Source organism: Panthera onca, chromosome F2 (genome assembly GCF_046562875.1).
Source record: "Panthera onca isolate mPanOnc1 chromosome F2, mPanOnc1 haplotype 2, whole genome shotgun sequence".
Taxonomy (NCBI): Eukaryota; Metazoa; Chordata; class Mammalia; order Carnivora; family Felidae; genus Panthera; species Panthera onca.
Genome location: NC_138356.1, coordinates 78,902,531 through 78,921,077, shown reverse-complemented (window position 1 = coordinate 78,921,077; position 18,547 = coordinate 78,902,531). Strand labels below are relative to the sequence as shown.

Below are 18,547 nucleotides of genomic sequence, written 5' to 3'. Positions count from 1 at the left end.
AGTGATGTTTGACATCTCCTTGCTCTCCTGAGGCATGCTCCCTTTGAGTCCCTGCACATGGCGCAGGGTGGCAAAGTCCCAGGCATAATTAAGCAAGGGAATAGAGAAGGCTGGGAGGAAAAACCCACCTCCCTCTGTCTGGGGATGGAGAAGGCTGCTGGGGCTGGCTGGGGGTGGCACCCGGGGAGGCTGGGATGCCGCGGGCAGGTCTGCGGAGGGGACCCGGTCCTTCACTGGAGGAAGGAGGGACCAGCAGCCTCGGGCTTGGGGATATGGCAGCTAAGAACTCAAGAGGGTCTTTGTAAGGGGTGGGCAGGGGGCGCTGGCAGGTGGTGAAGAAGCAACCAGCTAGGAAGGGTCTGGGGCGGCCTGACTCCACCCTGTCAGCCTGCAAAGGAATCTGCAGGATGCCAGCCCAGTTGCAGGATGACACTGAGCCCAAAGAGGGTGTTGACGTGGTTGACGGACTCACCGGTAGGGGGGGCAGCCTGGAGGAGAAAGGAGCCACTCACACCCGTGCGTTCAATGGCTGTGGATGAGTACCCACTGTGTGCTCCTGGAGTGAAGGCTCTGCTTCCTGACTGATCCCCAGGCTGGGGCTGAAAATGGCTTGAGCACCTTGCCTGTGAGTCCCCAGGGGTCCCTCCTCTGGCCTGACGACCGCCATCTACAGTCCCTTCCTCCAGCTTCTTCCTACTGCATCACCCGAAAGAACCCCATTAGCCCTTTTGTCTTTGTGGGTTGTATTGCCAGTGACTGGAGGACCAAAGAGTCTCGAAAGTCCCCACAGCAGGGAAGAAAGTGTGCTGGCAGGAAAGTATTGCTGTCCCTGGTGAGCAGAGCTGGAGTGTATGATGAGCTGGTTTGCTCCAGAGGAACCAGTGAGGTCACACCTGTGTGGGTGCCATGGAGCACTTTGCAAAAGCCACCTCATTGAATCTTGGCCACAGCTCCCCAAGGTAGACCATGCAGATTCCATGCCACACAGGATGCGGAGAGAGAGAGAAAACCAGCCAGGACTGTGCAGATGCTAACTGGGCGATCCACTAGTCGCTTGGGCGAGGAGAGCAGGTGGGAACCCCAGGCAAGGTCTCCGGAGTCTGCCTGTGCCCGGGGAGAGAAAGCAGCCTGTCTTCCTGCTTCTCCTGCACCTGAAGGTTTAGGACTAGCCCACCCCAGGCTCCCTAACTCACACGTTAGAATTTGCCTTCTAGATGCTTCCAGGGGCCTCCCCAGACTTCCTGGTCTCTGGAGCCTTTGCTTTCAAATTCCCTGCCTATGCGGGCCTTCTTTATACCTTCCAGGAAGTACTCATCCCAGTCTCTCCTGCGGCCTTCCTGCAGATGGGGACCTGGGGTCTCCCTAGGCAGCCCGTGGGACTCAGGGACAGCACTGGGTCCTGCTCCTTTAGAAGGAGCCGTGCGCAGCCCTTCTGATGCACAGGCTTCCATCATTACCCTGCTGTCTCTAGAGAGCTCCACAGACCCCCCCCACACACACACTCTCCCCTCTGGGGCTCATCTCTGCTGCCCCTTCTCTGTGCCTTCTCCGTGCCTCACACTGTGTGAAATGGAGAACTTGCCTGTTCATTTTGTAGATATGGTCACAGAGGACCCTATGACTAAATACTCTGCCCGCGGTTATAGAGCCAGCACAGTGGAGAACCAGTTCTAAGCCAGTTCCTATGGAGCTGAGGCTGTTTTCACCACAGTCCACCGTCTCCATCCATCTCCCATCCTGGCCCCTCAGCCCTGAAAGGTGGAGGCCTGCGTGCTTTCCAGGGCCACCCTTGATGGAGACTCTTGTCTGCCCACCTTCTCACAGTCACTGGCAGGGAACAGGGTGAGGCTGTCTTGTCCCTCCATCCTTCCTGGGAGGTGTTGGGAGCCCTGGATGGGACACCAGCAGATCAAGAGAGTGACCCGTCTCCTCGCCTATTGGATGACTCGATCCTGGGCAGCCCCCGATAGTGCACACCTTTTCCTGGCTGTGGCCCACCTCTTCTTCAGCAAAAGCTAGACACGCCGATCTAGCCATCGAGGGTGCAGCCCTGAGTCTGCAGTCTGTCAGGTCCCTTGAGCAAAGCCTGCTCCCCAACTCCTCCATCAAGATAAAGCAGGGATGGGGCTCAGGGTCCGAGAATCGCCTTTCTGTTCAACAGTCCCTCTATCACTGTTGACCGTCTGCATGTGCAGGGCTTGGGGCTGGAGGGGGTGGGAAGGACAACAAACAAGGGTCTAAGTGCTGTGTGACAGGTACTGCGGAGAAAGACACTGTGACGCGAGTCCCTGAGTTTGGGGTAGCTTCCCTGAAGAAGGGATTCTTGATCTTGGATTTGAAGGATGAGAAGAATCATCAGAGTCCAAGGTGGGGGGGCGATAGGGGAGAGAACCCCACACAGAGAGAACAGCCTTTGCTAAGGGGTCAGGTGCAGAAAGCGGACAGGAAGGGCCAGTGTGGCCTGATCTGGGCACAGGGCAGGGTACGTGTGCTGTCCTCTGCTTCGCCAACAGGGAGAACGAGGGCCGAAAGGAGAGAAGGGTGATCCCGGCATGCCTGGCGAGCCGGTGAGGGCCCTGTACCCTGTGTTCTGCACCCCACGCACCCCCTGCCCCGTGCACCTGGTTGCAGGGCATCCAAAAGCCGTGTGACTGCATGTCTGAACTGCATGGTCTACTCACAGGATCCCCACTAACCGAATCCAGCCCCTTCCTCCTTCCTCACAGCTCCAAGGATGTCCCCACCGTGGATCCCATACCAAACCCACTGCACGTGTCCCCACCCCACCTGCTAGGAACCAGGGTGACCCCAAGCCAGACCCACTGCCCTTGTCCCTGCCCCACCCCACCTGCTAGGAACCAGGGTGATCCCAAACGAGACCCACTGCCCGTGTCCCCGCCCCACCCCACCTGCTAGGAATTAGGGTGATGACCTAGTTCCTTGATGGTTCCATTGCAGGGATCTCAAGGCCATCCTGGAGAACTGGGGCCTCGGGGACCCATCGGAGCGCCGGTAAGAAACCCTCTCTCCGACTGTGGGCTCTGAGTTGCAGAAAACCCTGCCCACCCGCTGTCTCTCCCTGTCCCCAGTGGCCCTGCCTGCCTGGCATTTTGGGGCAGCCCAGAAGGGGGCACTACCACAGATGCTGTGAGCCCAGCGCCCCCAGGGGCCCTCACAAGGCACCCAAAATGCAGCTCTGGGGGTGGGCGCTACCTCTGGACCCCTGGATGGGGAAGTGATGCTAGGACACGGGGTGGTTCAGATGCAGGAAAACCCTCCCACCCTCCCCTCTGACTGGCGGCTCTGGTGTATCTGCTGCTGGTGGGGATTAGCATTTTTATTTTGTGGTTATTTTTCTCTGCTTGAGCTCCTTAGCTGCCTCTCTCTCAGGCACGTTCTCTGGAGAGTTCCCTTTGCACTGACCTGTCTGGGCTCAGATCCCAGGGGTGCCAGTGGCTGGCTGTGTGCACCTGGGCCGCCCTGTTCCTCTGAGCCTCGTTTACATAAGGTGTCTGTGCGAATACCTATACCCGGGGTGGGGGGGGGCGGTGGTGAGGCCGGGATAAAATAACCACAGGCTGGGCTCCAGCGGATGGACAGACAGCCAGGAGGTTGTGATTTCCGCGTGCTGTGGACTCTGCTCCCTGCCCAGTATACATTAATGGATTCCGATGAGCAGGGTGTCCCTGAGATGGTCCCACATGGGGACAAGGACAGCTTCCCCATGATGTCTCACTGCCCCCTTTGTCTCCCGGGCAGGGTGCCAAGGGACAAGAAGGCCCCCGGGGGGCACCTGGAGCGGCTGGAAACCCTGTGAGTCCTCATGCACTTCCCGAGGGGCCCGCAGAGGGAGGCTGGGCCCGCATGTGCCCTGGGCTCTGGGCTGACTGTAGGGAAGGGCCGAGTGGTCGGCCAGGGCTGGGCACCTTGGAGCAGCAAGGACCAGGAGCGACGTCCTGGTCTCTGCAACATTATTCGCGCTTCAGGGCTTTGTCTGCAAGCCCAGCCCGTGACAGGAGTGTCCTTCCACACGTGTGGGGGATGCACACGGACACACAAACACCCCCTCACACTTGCACACATTCTGAAACCAGGGTGCACCTGTACTGTGATGCACACGCCCCTACAGAAACTGTCAGCACGCAGGCGTGACTAGGGACACATGCAGACAGGTGCCTTCATGCACAGGCCTTCTGAACTCTCTGCCACTGTGCCTGGTCTCCCGCGGGGCCGGGATCTCCGTGGGGTGGGCACTGGTGTCCCCGGGCTGACAGAGCTACTTGTCACGATGCCACTGGGGGAGCAGACCACCTCCGCACCGGCTCTCCCTGGAGCAGGAGTGGAAGTGACCACCCCCTTGCTCCTGGGACAGTGGGTTAGATGTACCTGGCTGTAGTGTGCTTGCATAGCCCAGGCCATCCGTGCACGTGGCCGAGGGGAAATGGGGTCAGCCAAGGGCGGTGACCAACATGGATGTCCCAGGGTGGAGGCAGATGGCAGGCTCCTCCCTGCCAGTCGAGAGAGCCCTGGACGGGGTGCAGCCTGGAGGGAAATGGAAGCTGCATGCAGGCAAGGAGGCCTGGAAGATACACGAGGAGCCTCCAGTCCTTGGAGAGTTCCCTGCTTCCCCATCTCCATGGTGTCGACCCCCGCACCCCCTCTCGTGGAATCTTTGTTAACCATGAGTGTTGCATTCGCATCCACTTCCTCCAGGAAGCATTCCCTGATGCATCCGTCAAAGTGAACACACACACACGCATGCATGGGCACACTCACACATGCACGTAAACACACATGCACAACACGCACCCTCCACGTCTGCCACCTCCGTGCCTTGGTCCTAAGGAACCTCCTGTTCCCCACGTGCGTGCCAGAATGCACTCACTGGAGGTCTGGCCAGCGGGGCACCGCACCATGCACGCGGGAGGAGGTCACCTTCCCTGTGGAGGGAACTTCGGGCCAGGAGCAGTTCAGCGAATTACCGTGAACGGAAGAGAAGGCGGGTTTACAGACACACTGGGGAAACCACCTGTAATCACTACGTGGGGCCTTTCTAAACTTCTGCCTCTGCATAGGGCACTCCTGGAGCTGCAGGCCTGCCTGGTGCCAGCGGCCCCCCAGGAAGCGCGGTGAGTGATCGGGGGAGGGCCGGGGCGCCGGCGCGGGTCGTGGGTCAGTGCTGCCCACCCACCAGGTTACCTTCTTTCTCCTCCCTGCAGCCCCGGGGGGTAGCCATCCTTCCTCCCACTTTACAGATGGAGAAATTGACGTCCCAGAGAAGTGCACCTAGAAAGTCAAGCAGCCTGAGGCTCTAGGTCGCTCATGAGACCGCCAAGTGGTAAACAGAGCTGTTGGGACTGCAGAAAACCACAGAAAGCCTCTAAGGGTCAGGCGTGTGCTAGTCGGCCCCCGAGTTTGCCGTTAGAAGAGACAAAACACACCTGAAAGGTGCAAAGGAGTCCTGACTCTTAGGGTCCCTCTGCAGGTCACTTCCCAAGGCCTCTGCTTTTCACCTTCTAATGGGAGAGGGCGGCTGCCCTGGACGGCGGCTAACGGTGGTGAACAGCACCCTGTCCCCGGTGTGCGGAGTCCCCTCCCGCGGGGCCCCGCGTCTGCTGACGGGCTAGCTCCGAGAGCCGCCGTAGACGATTTCAGCTTTAACGTTCCGCCATAAAACACCCGGTGGCATAGTCAAGGGCAACAGAGAATTTGTCTTCCTAAAGTAGATTGAGGTCAATCCTGTTTGGTCATCATCAGCCTCTATGGATCATACTCACAGCACTTTGGAGGACAAGTACGGGGCATTGTTACATGCCAGGCTCTGTTCTAAGCACTTTACGTGTGTTAGTTCACCGAACCCCTTCGACCCTGCGAGATGGATATGATCACTGCTTCCATTTTGCACGAGAGGAGAGGGAAGCACAGGGAGGCTGAGTCGTGTCCTTAGTGGTCGCCAGGGATGGTGCTGGAACATGGCCTATGTCGCTCTCCCCATTTCCCTGCCTGCTGTCTGCTTCCAGGGACCAACCCTGCGTTCCTTAGCCTGAGGGTTTTCTCTGGCTTTTGGAGACCGCATTGTCCAGCCATAGGACACGTGGTTTTTAGCACCTCCGGAAGCAGCCCCTAGCTGATGGCTGTGTGGACACCTGGCTCCTTCCCCTGGGCAGCTCCGGAGGGCGCGTCCTGCCCTGGCCCCTAGAGCGCCTGCAGGACTGAGCTCCAGTCACATAAACACGTGCTATCTGCCCATCCGCCCCATTCTCACTGCTCTGTTTCCCTACTGGGGTGTCCGTGGGCCGTTTGCACTGAGCCTTGTCTCAGAGTCAGGCTCTAGGTGATGTCAAGGACACAGGTGGAGCGGGTCCTTGATGTGGAGCCTATGTCCCTAGGTCACCCTCAGCCTCCCTGGTGTCCAGTGTAGGCTGCACCCTGCCCTCTTGAGAGCCACAGTCCGGGGTGGGGCAGACGTCCAGGCAGACTGGGCTCTGACACAGGGGTGTGTGAGCAGATGTGGGGTGGGGAGGCAGGGAGGAGATGGCCACCCTCTGGTGAATTGAGTCAGGGATGGGGAGCCCATGGGCACAGAGCTGTAGCCTTGGCATTGGATCACCCTTCTCTGGGGGTCACAGGCCATCTTGAACTTGACCATGTGAATAACCTGTCTGTTTTCAGGGCCCACCTGGCATCAGAGGCCCCCCTGGAAAAGATGGGGAGCACGGTGAGAAGGTGAGAGGGGGCTTGTGGTCAGCACGCGGCATCTGTTCTCAGCTTCCTTTCTTTTCAGTTTATTTATTGAGAGAGAGAGAGAGAGAGAGAGAGAGAGCAAGAGAGTGAGCATGAGCAGAGGAGGGGCAGAGAGGGACAGAGACAGAAGCCCAAGCAGGCTCTGCACTGCCAGCACAGAGCCCAGTGCGGGGCTCCAACTCCTGAACCGTGAGATCCTGACCTGAGCCGAAATCCAGAGTCACTCACTTAACCGCCTGAGCCCCCGGGGCACCTCCACATTCCCAGCTTCTTAAAAGGCAGCAAAGGTGGAGGCAGAGGGGAGCTGCTCAGCCCTGGGTTAGGGCACTGGGGTCAGAAGGGACTTTCCAGGCGGAGGAGAGAGAAGAGAAAGCTGTGCGGCCCCCTCTGGCCAGCTCACGGCAGACCTGTATGTCGGATAGGGAGACTGAGCCTCTGAGAGAGCAGGAGATTCTCCCTACCCCCCACAGCGAGGTCTGCCTGACTTCAAATCCTACTTTCTCTCAGCTCGGTACACCAGCGTATCCATCCCATACCTCGTGTGCACACTTAAGCCTTCCCAAGTATGGGAAAGAGTGTTTATTTATTAGGGGCAAGAGAGATATGGTGTCTGCACGAGACATCAGCACCCCAGAGGCAGAGGAGGAAGGTGCCCAGCCTTTCAAAATCGGGTTTCACTTGCCTTCTAGAGCATGCCTCTGGGGTTTACTGCTGAGGGCCTGTGGCCGGCTTCCAGGGCGTGGAAACCAGGGTTCTGAAAATCTCACACTCACAGGACAGCGACCCCCACCACAAGCACGCAGATAATCCACCTGAACGTCAGTGTGCCAGTGTGGATACGACAGATCCCGGGTACCATCCGTGCACTGGGATTTTCTCATCTGTGAGACGAGGACAGTGACATGTTGGTGTCAGGGTGTGAGGATTAAGTACCGAACTGGCATGCTGGAGGGCTCAGCACAGGGCAGGAGAGGAGATCCACTGTGGAGCCCGCCCTGCCCCCCATGAGCAGTGTCATGTCCAGGACAGGTGTCCTCTGAATGGCGGACAGTCCACAGGGGCCCCCTTTAGAACAAGTGCCTCAACGTCTTGATCCCGATCCCTTCGAGTCCACACTTCACCCAGGACCTTTTAAAGGAGCGATCATGTTGTCTTTTCCATTTGGGCAGAATTAACAAGAATAGATGTTACATTTACTGGATTTTAAAATACGTGTCGCAGAGAAAAATGGTCAGCCAACCTGTGGAACATATCTTGAGTTTTCGGAGTGTTGATGATAAGCCCTATAATAATCCTTATGTGGTGCAGGTGCTAATTTTTGTTTGGAAAGAAAATGCCATCGTAGATGGTGGCAGTAAAAGGAGAGCACCCAGAGGAAGCCAGGGGAAAAATAACCCTGGCCCATCTTCTTTGCTTTGCTTATACCACGTCTGAAGATTGGGCTCTATTCTGGACACGTTGTAAGTAGAGAACTGATGACCTGGAAGGGGGTGACCGAGGTGCTGGAGGCTTTGAGGTCCATTTGAGCCGAGGAGTAAATTAGTTGGCATATTCACCACCAGGGGGCGCCAGACACCTCTCCTTGGCTGAGCGGGAAGCCTGGCCTGTGGGCCCAGGCCCAGGGCTGTGCTGGGAAGGAGACCCGAGTGGTCCGCAAAGAGGTCAAAAGTCGTGGTGCCAGGACATGCTCTTCCTCTGTGTCACGTGTCCAGTGACTGGCCTGAGGTTTGGGGAAGCCGATCCTGCCCTAGGCTTGCATGGAAGTGCCCTTGCTTGCCCCCCGCCTTGGTCCTTATTGCAACCCCTGTCCATCAGGGAATGTCTGGAGGCATTCACACCGCAGCTCAGCCCAAGGGAGCCCTGCCCTGGAAGAGAAGCCCTCGTGGCTCCACCCACACGCCACAGCCAGGGATGCCACATAGGGCTGGAGACTGTGGTCCTGATGGGGAGCATGTGGGTGTGCATCGGCACAGAGAGGCTCAAAGCCCAGCTCCCTCCCTCCCCGGGTCCTGAAGCTCTCTGCCTCTGGTTTCTCCTCCCCTGACTTCAGAGCCCTGAGCAGTGCTCCTATCTCTGAAGGCCTCCACTGTGAAGAGGGATTAGATTTTGTCCGTGGAACACCAGGCTTGAGGGTTGCATGTCCAGAAGACCTGAGACGGCACTCTTGGCTGAATGTAAAAGACACGTGTGAAACAGGGCTGCCCAATAAAGGAATAAGGCCTAGGAAAGTGGTGAGCTCTCTGCTCTTGTAGGAATTCAAGCAAAAGTGGAAGGACCTCCCACAAGAGATGCACCGGATGCTTTCCCCATGGCCCTGGGTGGACAACTGGGCTCTAACACTGCAAATGTCCTGTCCATTCCCAAGTCCTGCCTCGTATTAGTTTACCAAGTCTGCTGTAACAAAGTGTCACTAGCTGGGTGGCTTACACGACACAGGTGGACTGGCTGATCATTCTTACCACGTCTGGGAGTCCTAAATCGAGGTTTCAGCAGGGCCGGTTCCCCTTGAGGGCCACGAGGGAAGGATGTCTTCCAGAACTCTCTCCTTGGCTTATTGATGGCTGCCTTCCCCCTGTGTCTTTACACTGCCTTCCCTCTATGCTTACCTGTGTCCAAATTTCCTCTTCTTACAAGGACACTAGTCATACTAGATGAGGGGCCGCCCTCCTCCAATATGACCTCAACCTAGCAACGAATTGCCTCTGCAAAAAAGATCCTACTTCTCAACTGAGGTATGGGGGATTAGGACCTCAGCATAGAAATTGTGGGGGACCCAGTCCAACTTATTATATATGTCGTAGAGAACAGTCAGAGCATCACCAGGAAGCCTACCGGTTGGCTGGCTCACCCACCCCTGAAAAGCTTACCTTCTGCACGTCATTGATCCTGTCCACCTGTCTTCCCAGGGAGCAGCAGGTGAAGAAGGGAGTCCAGGACCAGCTGGTCCCAGAGGTGATCCTGGTGCTCCCGGGCTCCCAGGGATACCCGGACAGGGAAAAGATGGAGAGCCGGTGAGTGTCACAGCCAGGGCGTTTCTGTGCCCATTCGACCAAGCTAGAATTCAAAAAGACAAGGGAAAAGGGGACAAAAAAAGAGAGACTGACCGACTCTCAAGGCTTAAGTGAGAGGGTCCACATAAATCCGTGGAGCATGGAGCCAGGGAAGCGTTTAATTATATTAACTGTGGTCCAGGCACTCAGCACCAAACATTTAATCTTAACTACCCTGGAAGTGAGTGCTTCTTTTTTTTTTTTTTTTTTTTAGCCCATTCAGACTACTATAACACAATAGCATAACTTAGTGGTCTCTAAACAACAGAAATTTATTTCTCACAGTTGTGGAGGCTGGAAGTCCAAGTTCAGGGTGTCTGCGTGGCCAGGTTCAGGGCCAGAAGACCCATTCTGTTTTGAGTTGCAGAATGCCTACTTCTCATTGTGTCCTCACATGACGGAAGGGGTGAGGGGTCTCTCTGGAGCCTCTCTTATGAGGACACGAATCTCATTCTTGAAGGTTCCACCCTCATGTCCATGTCCTGAACACCAAAGTCCCCGCCTTCTAGTACCATCTCCTTGAGCCTTAGGATTTAACCTATGAATTTGGGGAGGACAAAAGCATTCAGACCATAGCGGTATTATCACCCCTATACTATTGATGGGGAATATGAGGTTTGGGGAGGTGAATCACTTGCCAAAGTCACAGAGCGTGGCTGTGAACCCACAAGAGACTGGACCCTTGCCTCTTCCTCCACTCTGGCTCACTGGCAATACATGCAAATGTAGAGTTGTGACTTTAATTCTGGCCTTGCATCTGCATCAAGCAAAACCCTCAAGCCTGAAGTTGAAGATTCTTCTCATTGGCTCCCCCAGGTCTCGAGGTCATGGTAGACAAGAAAGAGACCAGGCTTTGGAGCCCATGGGCTCTGCTTTGAAGCCTGGCCCTGCCTGTCCTTGTGGGAGCCTTGAGTAGAAGGATCTTAAGTAGGAAAGCAGTCTAAGAGAAACTGGGATTTGCTCTGGGTCACACGGAGGCGAGGCGGTAGGTGGCAGGGTCAGAATTCACACCCAAGACACCTATAGCTCAGAAACAGTCATTTCTTTTGTAAACAACAGGCCACGGTGAGACCCCTGTCTCTCTCGAGCCCGCAGCACAGGGCGCGCACGGCTTGGCTTGTGGAAGATGGTAGATGTTCATTTGTGGTCCTTTCATTGTCCTCATGTCATTCATTTCCCCCAGGGGCTTCGTGGGCCACCCGGATTACCTGGACCTCTAGGAACCAAGGTAAGTGTTTATCCAAGCAAATCATGATGCCATGGGCTGTCCTGCAAAAGGGACCGTGCATGATTGTATCGTGAGCATCTCTGGTCACTTCTCAGCTCCACAGTTAATCACATCTGCTTGACTGAAGACTCTACAGGGACACTTCCCTGAAGTTATCTTTACACTGAATCATTCATTCATTGACTCATCTGTGCCCCGATCACCAGTGAGTGCATTTATGAGTGTATCTGTTGCTCACATCCACTAAGCTGCTGCCACATGTTGGATCTTGAGGTGGGCCATGGGACGGCACTGATGTATGTGACATGTCCCCAGCCCTCTGACAGCTCACCAGACAGAGGGGAAGGCAGATGAATGAGTAGGCAAAAGCAGACCAGTGCTAGGATAGAGGGAGGCTTGGGGCATAAGGGAGCTCCAGGGAGGCTCCCCAGCCCAGCCTGGTCGGACTAGAGAAGGCTTCATGGAGGAGGTGATGTTTGTCCTGATTTTAAAGTGCTTGCAGCAGTAGGAAGGGGAAGAAGTGAGGAAGGGGTTCTCTGCAGGGGTACTTACAGGGGGGAAGACACTGAGGCAGGACACGGAATGTGTTCAGAGACCAGGACGTACCGTGAACGCACCCACCTCCAATGAAACATGGCTTGACCAACTCAGATGCTTGAATGTAAGCATGTGGCGAGTCAGTCAATGATGGATGGACATTGAAATGTGTTTTTTCTTGCTTCAATTTAACATACATATAAAAAGACCACATTAAAATCTTGTATAATTATTTTTTTAGCCACTTGTGTGTATTTATGAAAACGAATTTTAGTAATTCTTCTTGTGTGCCTTCAGTGCCATTTTCTGTCACACCCAGAGCCACTGTCTTTTTTTTTATAGTTTATTTATTTATTTTGAGAGAGAGTGTGTATATACTCGCATGACTGGGGGAGGGGCAAAGGGAGGGGGAGAGAGAGAATCCCAAACAGGCTCCATGCTGTCAGCGCAGAACCTGATGTGGGGCTTGAACTCATGAACCGTGAGATCATGACCTAAGCCCAAATCAAGAGTTGGATGCTTAACCGACTAAACCACCTGAGTGCCCCCCAGATCACTTTCTGAGTCAGCCAGCACTTTCCTGCAGCACACCCCCATCCGTCCCACCTGTGTTAGGATATATCACTTCTGGAAGCCATGATGGGAAGATTTATCCCAAGCCCCAGATCCCCATCCATTTAATGGTAACTATAGTTTTTATTCTATAGCTGTTATCTTTAGGATCTCAACAACAGAACCACAGAATGTGTTGCTTCTTAAATTGTATGTACATGGCTCATTCACAAGAATATCCAGGGTAAGAAGTTTGAGGCCCCCAAATAATTGCTGCATCTACATTTCACATCTTTGCTGCATGGTTTCCCTCTATTCAGGCAGGTAGCCTCTGTAAGCAATCTAAGCTTGCACCGATGGAAGTCATGGTCACTAATGTGTATCCTCTGTTAGCTATTTTGTCATTTGCAATGAAAGAAAAGAGAAATGGGAGTGTTCTTGGGGTGATCTGAGCAAATATATGGCAACTCCCTGTTTTCTGGAGAAAAAAAACCCAACCTTGGAGACAACTTTTCCTGAATTTGGAGGCATATAAAATAGTCCCACGTGCCTGGAGTAATGGGCACGTGTGGAGAGGAGCAGAAGGCAAGACCCAAGCTCTGGAGGATCTTATGGATCAGCCACCAGCCTAAGGCATGCATTTGAGGCTGCCGTGATGTGCTGAGCCCCACATCTGGGTGGCACTGCTCCTGTGCTCTCACTTTTCTCCCTAACAGGGAGCCTTCAGCCCCTTAGAAGAAAGGAAGGCAAAGGCACCAGAAATGGCTTAAGATGTCCTTTTCCTGTGATTACTATTCATGAGTTTAATAAAATCTGTCTTCCAGGCAGAGTTTGGGGGGAAATCGATGATATAATACAAATAAAAATAGTTGCCTGACCTCGTGCTGTCAGAGGTACATGCTCAATAAACATCAGTGATCCTTGGGGTGCCTGGGTGGCTCAGTCAGTTGAGCATCTGACTCTTGATTTCGGCTCATGTCATGATCCCAGGGTTGTGGGATCAAGCCCCATGTTGGGTTCTGTGCTGAGCATGGTGCTGCTTGGGATTCTCTCTCTCCTTCTGTCGCTCTCCCCACTTACACACACACACACACACACACACACACACACACACACACACACTCTAACATAATTCAAAATTAGTGATCCTTATTATTAGACCACCCTGTGGAGTCAGCTTTAGGGTGGCAGCAGGAAGATGGGGACCTAGAGAGCCCTTATCTATTTCTGCAGCCATGTTGGGAACCCACATGGAAGTGGGTGGAGGCAGCACTGAAGAGAGAGGCAGGCTGAGGCTCCAGGTGAGGAGTGCAGAGAGCCTTGACCTGGGGTCCACTTGACCAACCAGTGTCACCTGCAGGTGACCCAGGGTTAGACATGGCATCCCTTTGGCCAGATGTTTTCTCCTATTTAAAATGTGAGGGATGGAAACAGATGACCCATTCCCATGTTGATATTGTATACATGTATAAGTTAGAATGTTGTTTAGAAATAAAGATTTCCATACTTAACTGGCACTGGGAAGGTAAGTTTGAATTCAAGGACGTCTTTAGTTGAAGAATGGGCTGTTTGTGGGTTGGAAGCAGGGAAGGATGAAGAGAGATACCAGAGAGCGCCTGCTGAGTGCCCCCGCTGTCCATGGTGCTGACCAGAAACCCCTGGCTGGAGGAGGGGAGCCATATAATGGTTTTCAGGGCAGACCCCCTTCCTAATTACTTAAACTGCAGGAGGGTTCTTAAAGAAGCCTTTCCTTTTCTTGGGTGGCACTCATTTCTAGCAAAATGAACAGGCTTTGCCTTCATTTTGTGGGTTAGGGTCACAGCTCAGTGACCTACAAGATAGATGGCTTGAAGCAAGTGGTTTACTCTTTCTGAGACCCTCTTGTCCTTTTCTGTATAAATGAGTAAAGCATATTTAACTCCCAAAGGGCTCCTGTGGAGAGAAATGATGTCATTCTCCGTCCACGACCTGCACTTACTCATGCATTTCTTTCCTGGACACTGTTGGACTGGCCCAGAATGTCCTGCAGCCAAAATATTTTCTAGAGTCCCTATCACAGATTCTAGCTCCTGTGCCCCCTTTGTTTCTTAATCATAAGGCTTTTTCCTTTAGCTGGCAGAACATTAAGGCCTTTTGCTCTTTTCTTGGAGCCTTTTTCTAAAAGTTTCAGTCCATTAAGCTGTAAAGTGTTGTTGCTTTGGGGAAATGTTAGCATCATCATGGGCCATAAACACAGGAAAGGAACCAGGTCTGGCTACCTTGCAGAAAAGAATAATCAGAGACTCAGATTCCAGGCTGGGCTGAGTGTTCCCTCCTGGCTCTATCAAGCTCCTTCCTCTTAAAATGTTGATTTCGGTCAAAGGCAGAATTTAGTACCTGACAAAATGTTGGCAGTGATGGATTCACTCATTCCAGCACTCAGAAAATAGCTATTAAAGGCTGCCGCTGGTGCCAGGTCCTAAGCTGGGCACTGTGGATGCAAAAGTGTATCGACCTTGTACCCAACACAGGGTCTGACTCATTCTAGGTACTGGACAAATCCTTGTTCAATTAATGGGTAGGTGAACGAATGGGAAGTTTCTACTCTTAAGATACTTACGTAGATGCCAGAGGGTCAGACAGACACAATGGGAGAGCAGCGTATTAAGGTTAACGAAGACACACGCAGACATGGGCGGGAGGACAGACAGGAGGACAGGCAGAGGTGGGTTTATGGAAATAGGATGATTGGGCTACTCTTACTTGATGGGTCAGCGTTTGGAAGGTTAAAACATGAATGTTTGATGTGTTTAGCTGGCAGTAGTTAGGGTTTGCTGGTATGTAAGAGACAGCCTTGGGAGCAAGAGGGGAGCCAAACTAAAACAAAATGGTAAGACAACTTACATGAAACACTTTAAAGAGAAACCGAGATGCAAAAGGATATGGATTTCTCTGGTATTTACGTGTGTTTATTTTCTGTCTTCTAATTCCACTGATAAAGTAATAATAGCATGTTTATAATACTCAGTGTTAAATTGTCTCTTACCTTTTAAATGAGTCTTCGTAAGATACATGGGAGAATGTTCTCTCCCTTTTTTGTTGATTGATGAGGGCCCTAAGGTACAGAGAGGCTATGGGACTCATCCAGGTTCCAGGACCAGGTGGACATTGTCCTGAAACTGGACCTACAGTCACCTGACTGCCTGTTTGAACTCTTCCCATGTGGCCGTCTCATTGGTGCAGTGCGTCTGTGACTGACACATCACGGAGTGTGTTCATCCTTAGTTCATTACACTTTTTCCCCATTTTTCCTTATTTCTGGATTTCCTCCCTTCCCCACCTTCCCCATGCATACAGATTAGATTTTCTAGCCATCCCAATCATCTCATACTTCTCAGAATAAGCCATAGTACATTTTTCTAAAGAAACACAGTGTTCCATCCAGGACTTCTAAGAGAATTTTAGGAGGGGCCTATTTACAAGGTAAGGGGGAAGGGGCATGGGGTGCTGTGGCTCTCCGGAAGCATGGCCTCAGTGGGCCTGGAAGGACAGTGGGTGCAGATGGTGTTACTAGAGAGAGGTTTGGGGTTCGGTTCATCTCTTGTGAGAACTTCACAAGTCCTGTCCCTCCTACTTTCCATGAACGGGATTTCTCTTCAGCATGTATTGGAAATGGGCATCGTTTGGTCTTAGAACCTATGTCACTGCTAGTAATAAACACACAGCAAACATTGGTCAAATGAATATAACTTTGGTATCTATCCAGGCAACAGACCTACTGCAGGAAAACTAATCATCTTAGAAACGTTACTTTTCTTAAAGGTCCAAAATGTGAAATTTTCCAATCAACGTGATGGTTAGAGGGAAAGCTGATTATTAACGGGATTTGTTTCATGCTTAGAAACATAAACCTGAATAAGCGATGTGTTGCCTAGCAATGTCAGGCTCCACTTCAAATCAGATCGGTGCACATTATCTCATTGGCTTCTCATGGTAACCTTCTAAAGCTCTTTTCGTTTGTCATACGAGTTAACTCATCCCAGGGATATTAAATAGCTCCAACAAGATCAGCCACCATTTCAGTGTTAGGCTTGGCTAGAGTTCAGCTGACCTAATACAGGTGCACAGTCTTGCACAAAATTGATGGGGCCCTGTGTGTTCTGGGCCGAATTTATTTTGGAATTAGAAAGGTAGTAATTTGCAAACTCTAGCTGTAGCATTTACTGTGGTGTGTGGGCCAGCAAGCCTAGTCAAACTCTTTAATATTGATGCAACAGAAGCCTGGAAGCATCCATACAAAATGGGATAACTGAAGGGTGTGAGGAGCCTGTGTCGGCACCAGTCAGGCTTTGCCGCCAGTTGACTTAGGGTAAGCCTTTGTGTTCAGAGGCTGAGGATTTTGAAATTGTGGATAAAATGGTGTGATTCAGTCTCAGCTTCCTTCTCCAGGAAGTGGCAGACATTCTTTCTTTTTTCTCTTCCCATCAAAGTCCAGAATGACGGGTGCGTGAGAACAGAAAGAGCCACGGCAGCTAACTTGCACGGAGCCCTGAGCCAGGCTGTGCATCCAGCATGGCGCTCTGCATGTGTCCTCTGGTTTTGTGAGCACGGCCACCTGCTCACCTGGCAGCTCCTGTTATTACCACCCCCCTACCCCCTCACCCCCACCTCCTCCTCCTTTGTAAATGAAGAACCAAAAGATCAGGGAACTTGTCACTTTCTTGAGTCAATAGTGAACGAGTGTTGGAGACAGAACTTCAGCCCATCCTCTATTAACCACTATTCTTGAAGGCAGTGGTTATAGCTCAGTCATCCTTGCCTCTCCCAACCCCTGGAAACGTGGCTTGCAAAATATAGGTACTTGACAAAGTATTGGTAAACTGTTGCCGATTTGGACTCTAATTGGAAATGTAGGTACATAGTAAAATCTGGGGTGTGGTCAGGATGGGAGCGTGATGAGGTCTGGAGAAGGCACAGGAAAATTTGGAACTGTGGTCGCATAAAGGGTGATCATCTTGTTACAACCACACTGGGAGCCATGGTCAGTGTTGGGGCATGGTACCTTGAAAGGTGCACGGTCACGATCGGTGGCTGTGCGTATGTGTGGTGGACCGGGTGGGTGGTGGGCTGCCTAGGGTCTGTGGAGAGACACGCGGAGCCCAGGAGGCAGGAGAGGTGTTGATGGATAGCAGTCGGGACGGTAGGAGGGGCATGATTCCTTTTGTACACTGGCTCTCTGCTGCTCGGAACTGACCTCTTAATCATATTTTTCCTCTTTCTAGGGGGACCGAGGTGCACCTGGGATCCCTGGCTCCCCTGGCAACCGTGGCGACCCAGGCATCGGGTTGGCTGGCCCTCCTGTGAGTCTTTATGTTTCTAGCACTTCCTCCCTCACCCTCAGGCCACACAGCCACTCCCTGCTGGCCCCTGAGTGAATGTATAGCTTGGGCTTTCCTGCAGAGACCCTCCCTTTCCAGCTAACCTGGGAGCGGTTCACGGTCCTCCAGTCCATTGGGACCTAGACCCGTCCACTGGCTTTGTTCTCAAACTTGGTGTAGTTCATGTGGGAATAAGGCTTTGGGGAAGAACTGGACTTGTCCAATTGAAAGAAGAGAGAACAAAATTCATTAATATTAAAAAAAGATCAAAAATGACTCACTGGCCAAACTTTGCAAATCTGAGTTGTAGCCCGTGAACCTGAATTGACGGGGAAGGGGTGTGATGTGGGGGAAACAGCAAGCTCTCATGTACTGTAGGTGTAGTGAGTTCATTACCCCTCTTCCTCCAGTTAGTCTACAGGTGAGGACATGAATGCAATCAAGGACGGTTTTCATACAGTCTCCAAAATGGAATCTATGCAGTGGTCCTTAGATTGGTAGTTTGATAAATAATGCACATCAGTCTGGTGGATATGAGTCTACAGACTCCCTAGAGGTGGTGACTTTAGAGCTTAATCGAGATTGCAAGGACCAGGGATGCCTGCGCCTCCATCCAGGTGGAGGATAGCGGTCAATATTTTCAGCCAGCCTCCACCTGAATATCTTGAGAAATGGAAGACACGCTTCTTTGAAAGGTAATGCACCTGGATTTGGAACGTAGGCAACTATTTCTATGGAGAATCGACATTTATTAGAATTTTTTTTCCCATTGAGAGTAGGAATTTGGTCTTCTGTGTCTTCTACCCCTGGCCTCTGATTCTTCCCTTTGGTGTCAGAAAGATCACACCTCCTACCCCCTTGTACTGCATTGTAGCCTTCAGAATTTAAGGCCAGTTTTCAATCCTGGTGATTTGTCTTCTGTGTAGTCCCTTCTTTGCTACCAAGATGCACAGCACGTTAATGACGCACCTTAACATTGTATTGACTTTTTTCTTGAGAGCCATGTTGCTCGGCCCTCTTGGGCTGCTTTAACAAAAGTAATCATAGACTGTGTGGCTTATAAGCAATAGGCACTTATT

The 18,547-nt window shown here is 52.4% G+C and overlaps 1 protein-coding gene across 1 annotated transcript in view; it reads left to right on the top strand.

Annotated features, from left to right (window-relative positions):
• COL22A1 (collagen type XXII alpha 1 chain) overlaps window positions 1-18,547 on the top strand; it is a 259,389-nt gene that overhangs the window by 161,928 nt on the left and 78,914 nt on the right. Inside the window, exons 33-40 of the mRNA XM_078441921.2 lie at window positions 2,514-2,567; window positions 2,959-3,012; window positions 3,760-3,813; window positions 5,076-5,129; window positions 6,673-6,726; window positions 9,651-9,755; window positions 10,978-11,022; window positions 17,373-17,450. Coding sequence (XP_078298047.2) covers window positions 2,514-2,567; window positions 2,959-3,012; window positions 3,760-3,813; window positions 5,076-5,129; window positions 6,673-6,726; window positions 9,651-9,755; window positions 10,978-11,022; window positions 17,373-17,450 — 498 coding nt within the window. The remainder of the gene's footprint in view (window positions 1-2,513; window positions 2,568-2,958; window positions 3,013-3,759; window positions 3,814-5,075; window positions 5,130-6,672; window positions 6,727-9,650; window positions 9,756-10,977; window positions 11,023-17,372; window positions 17,451-18,547) is intronic.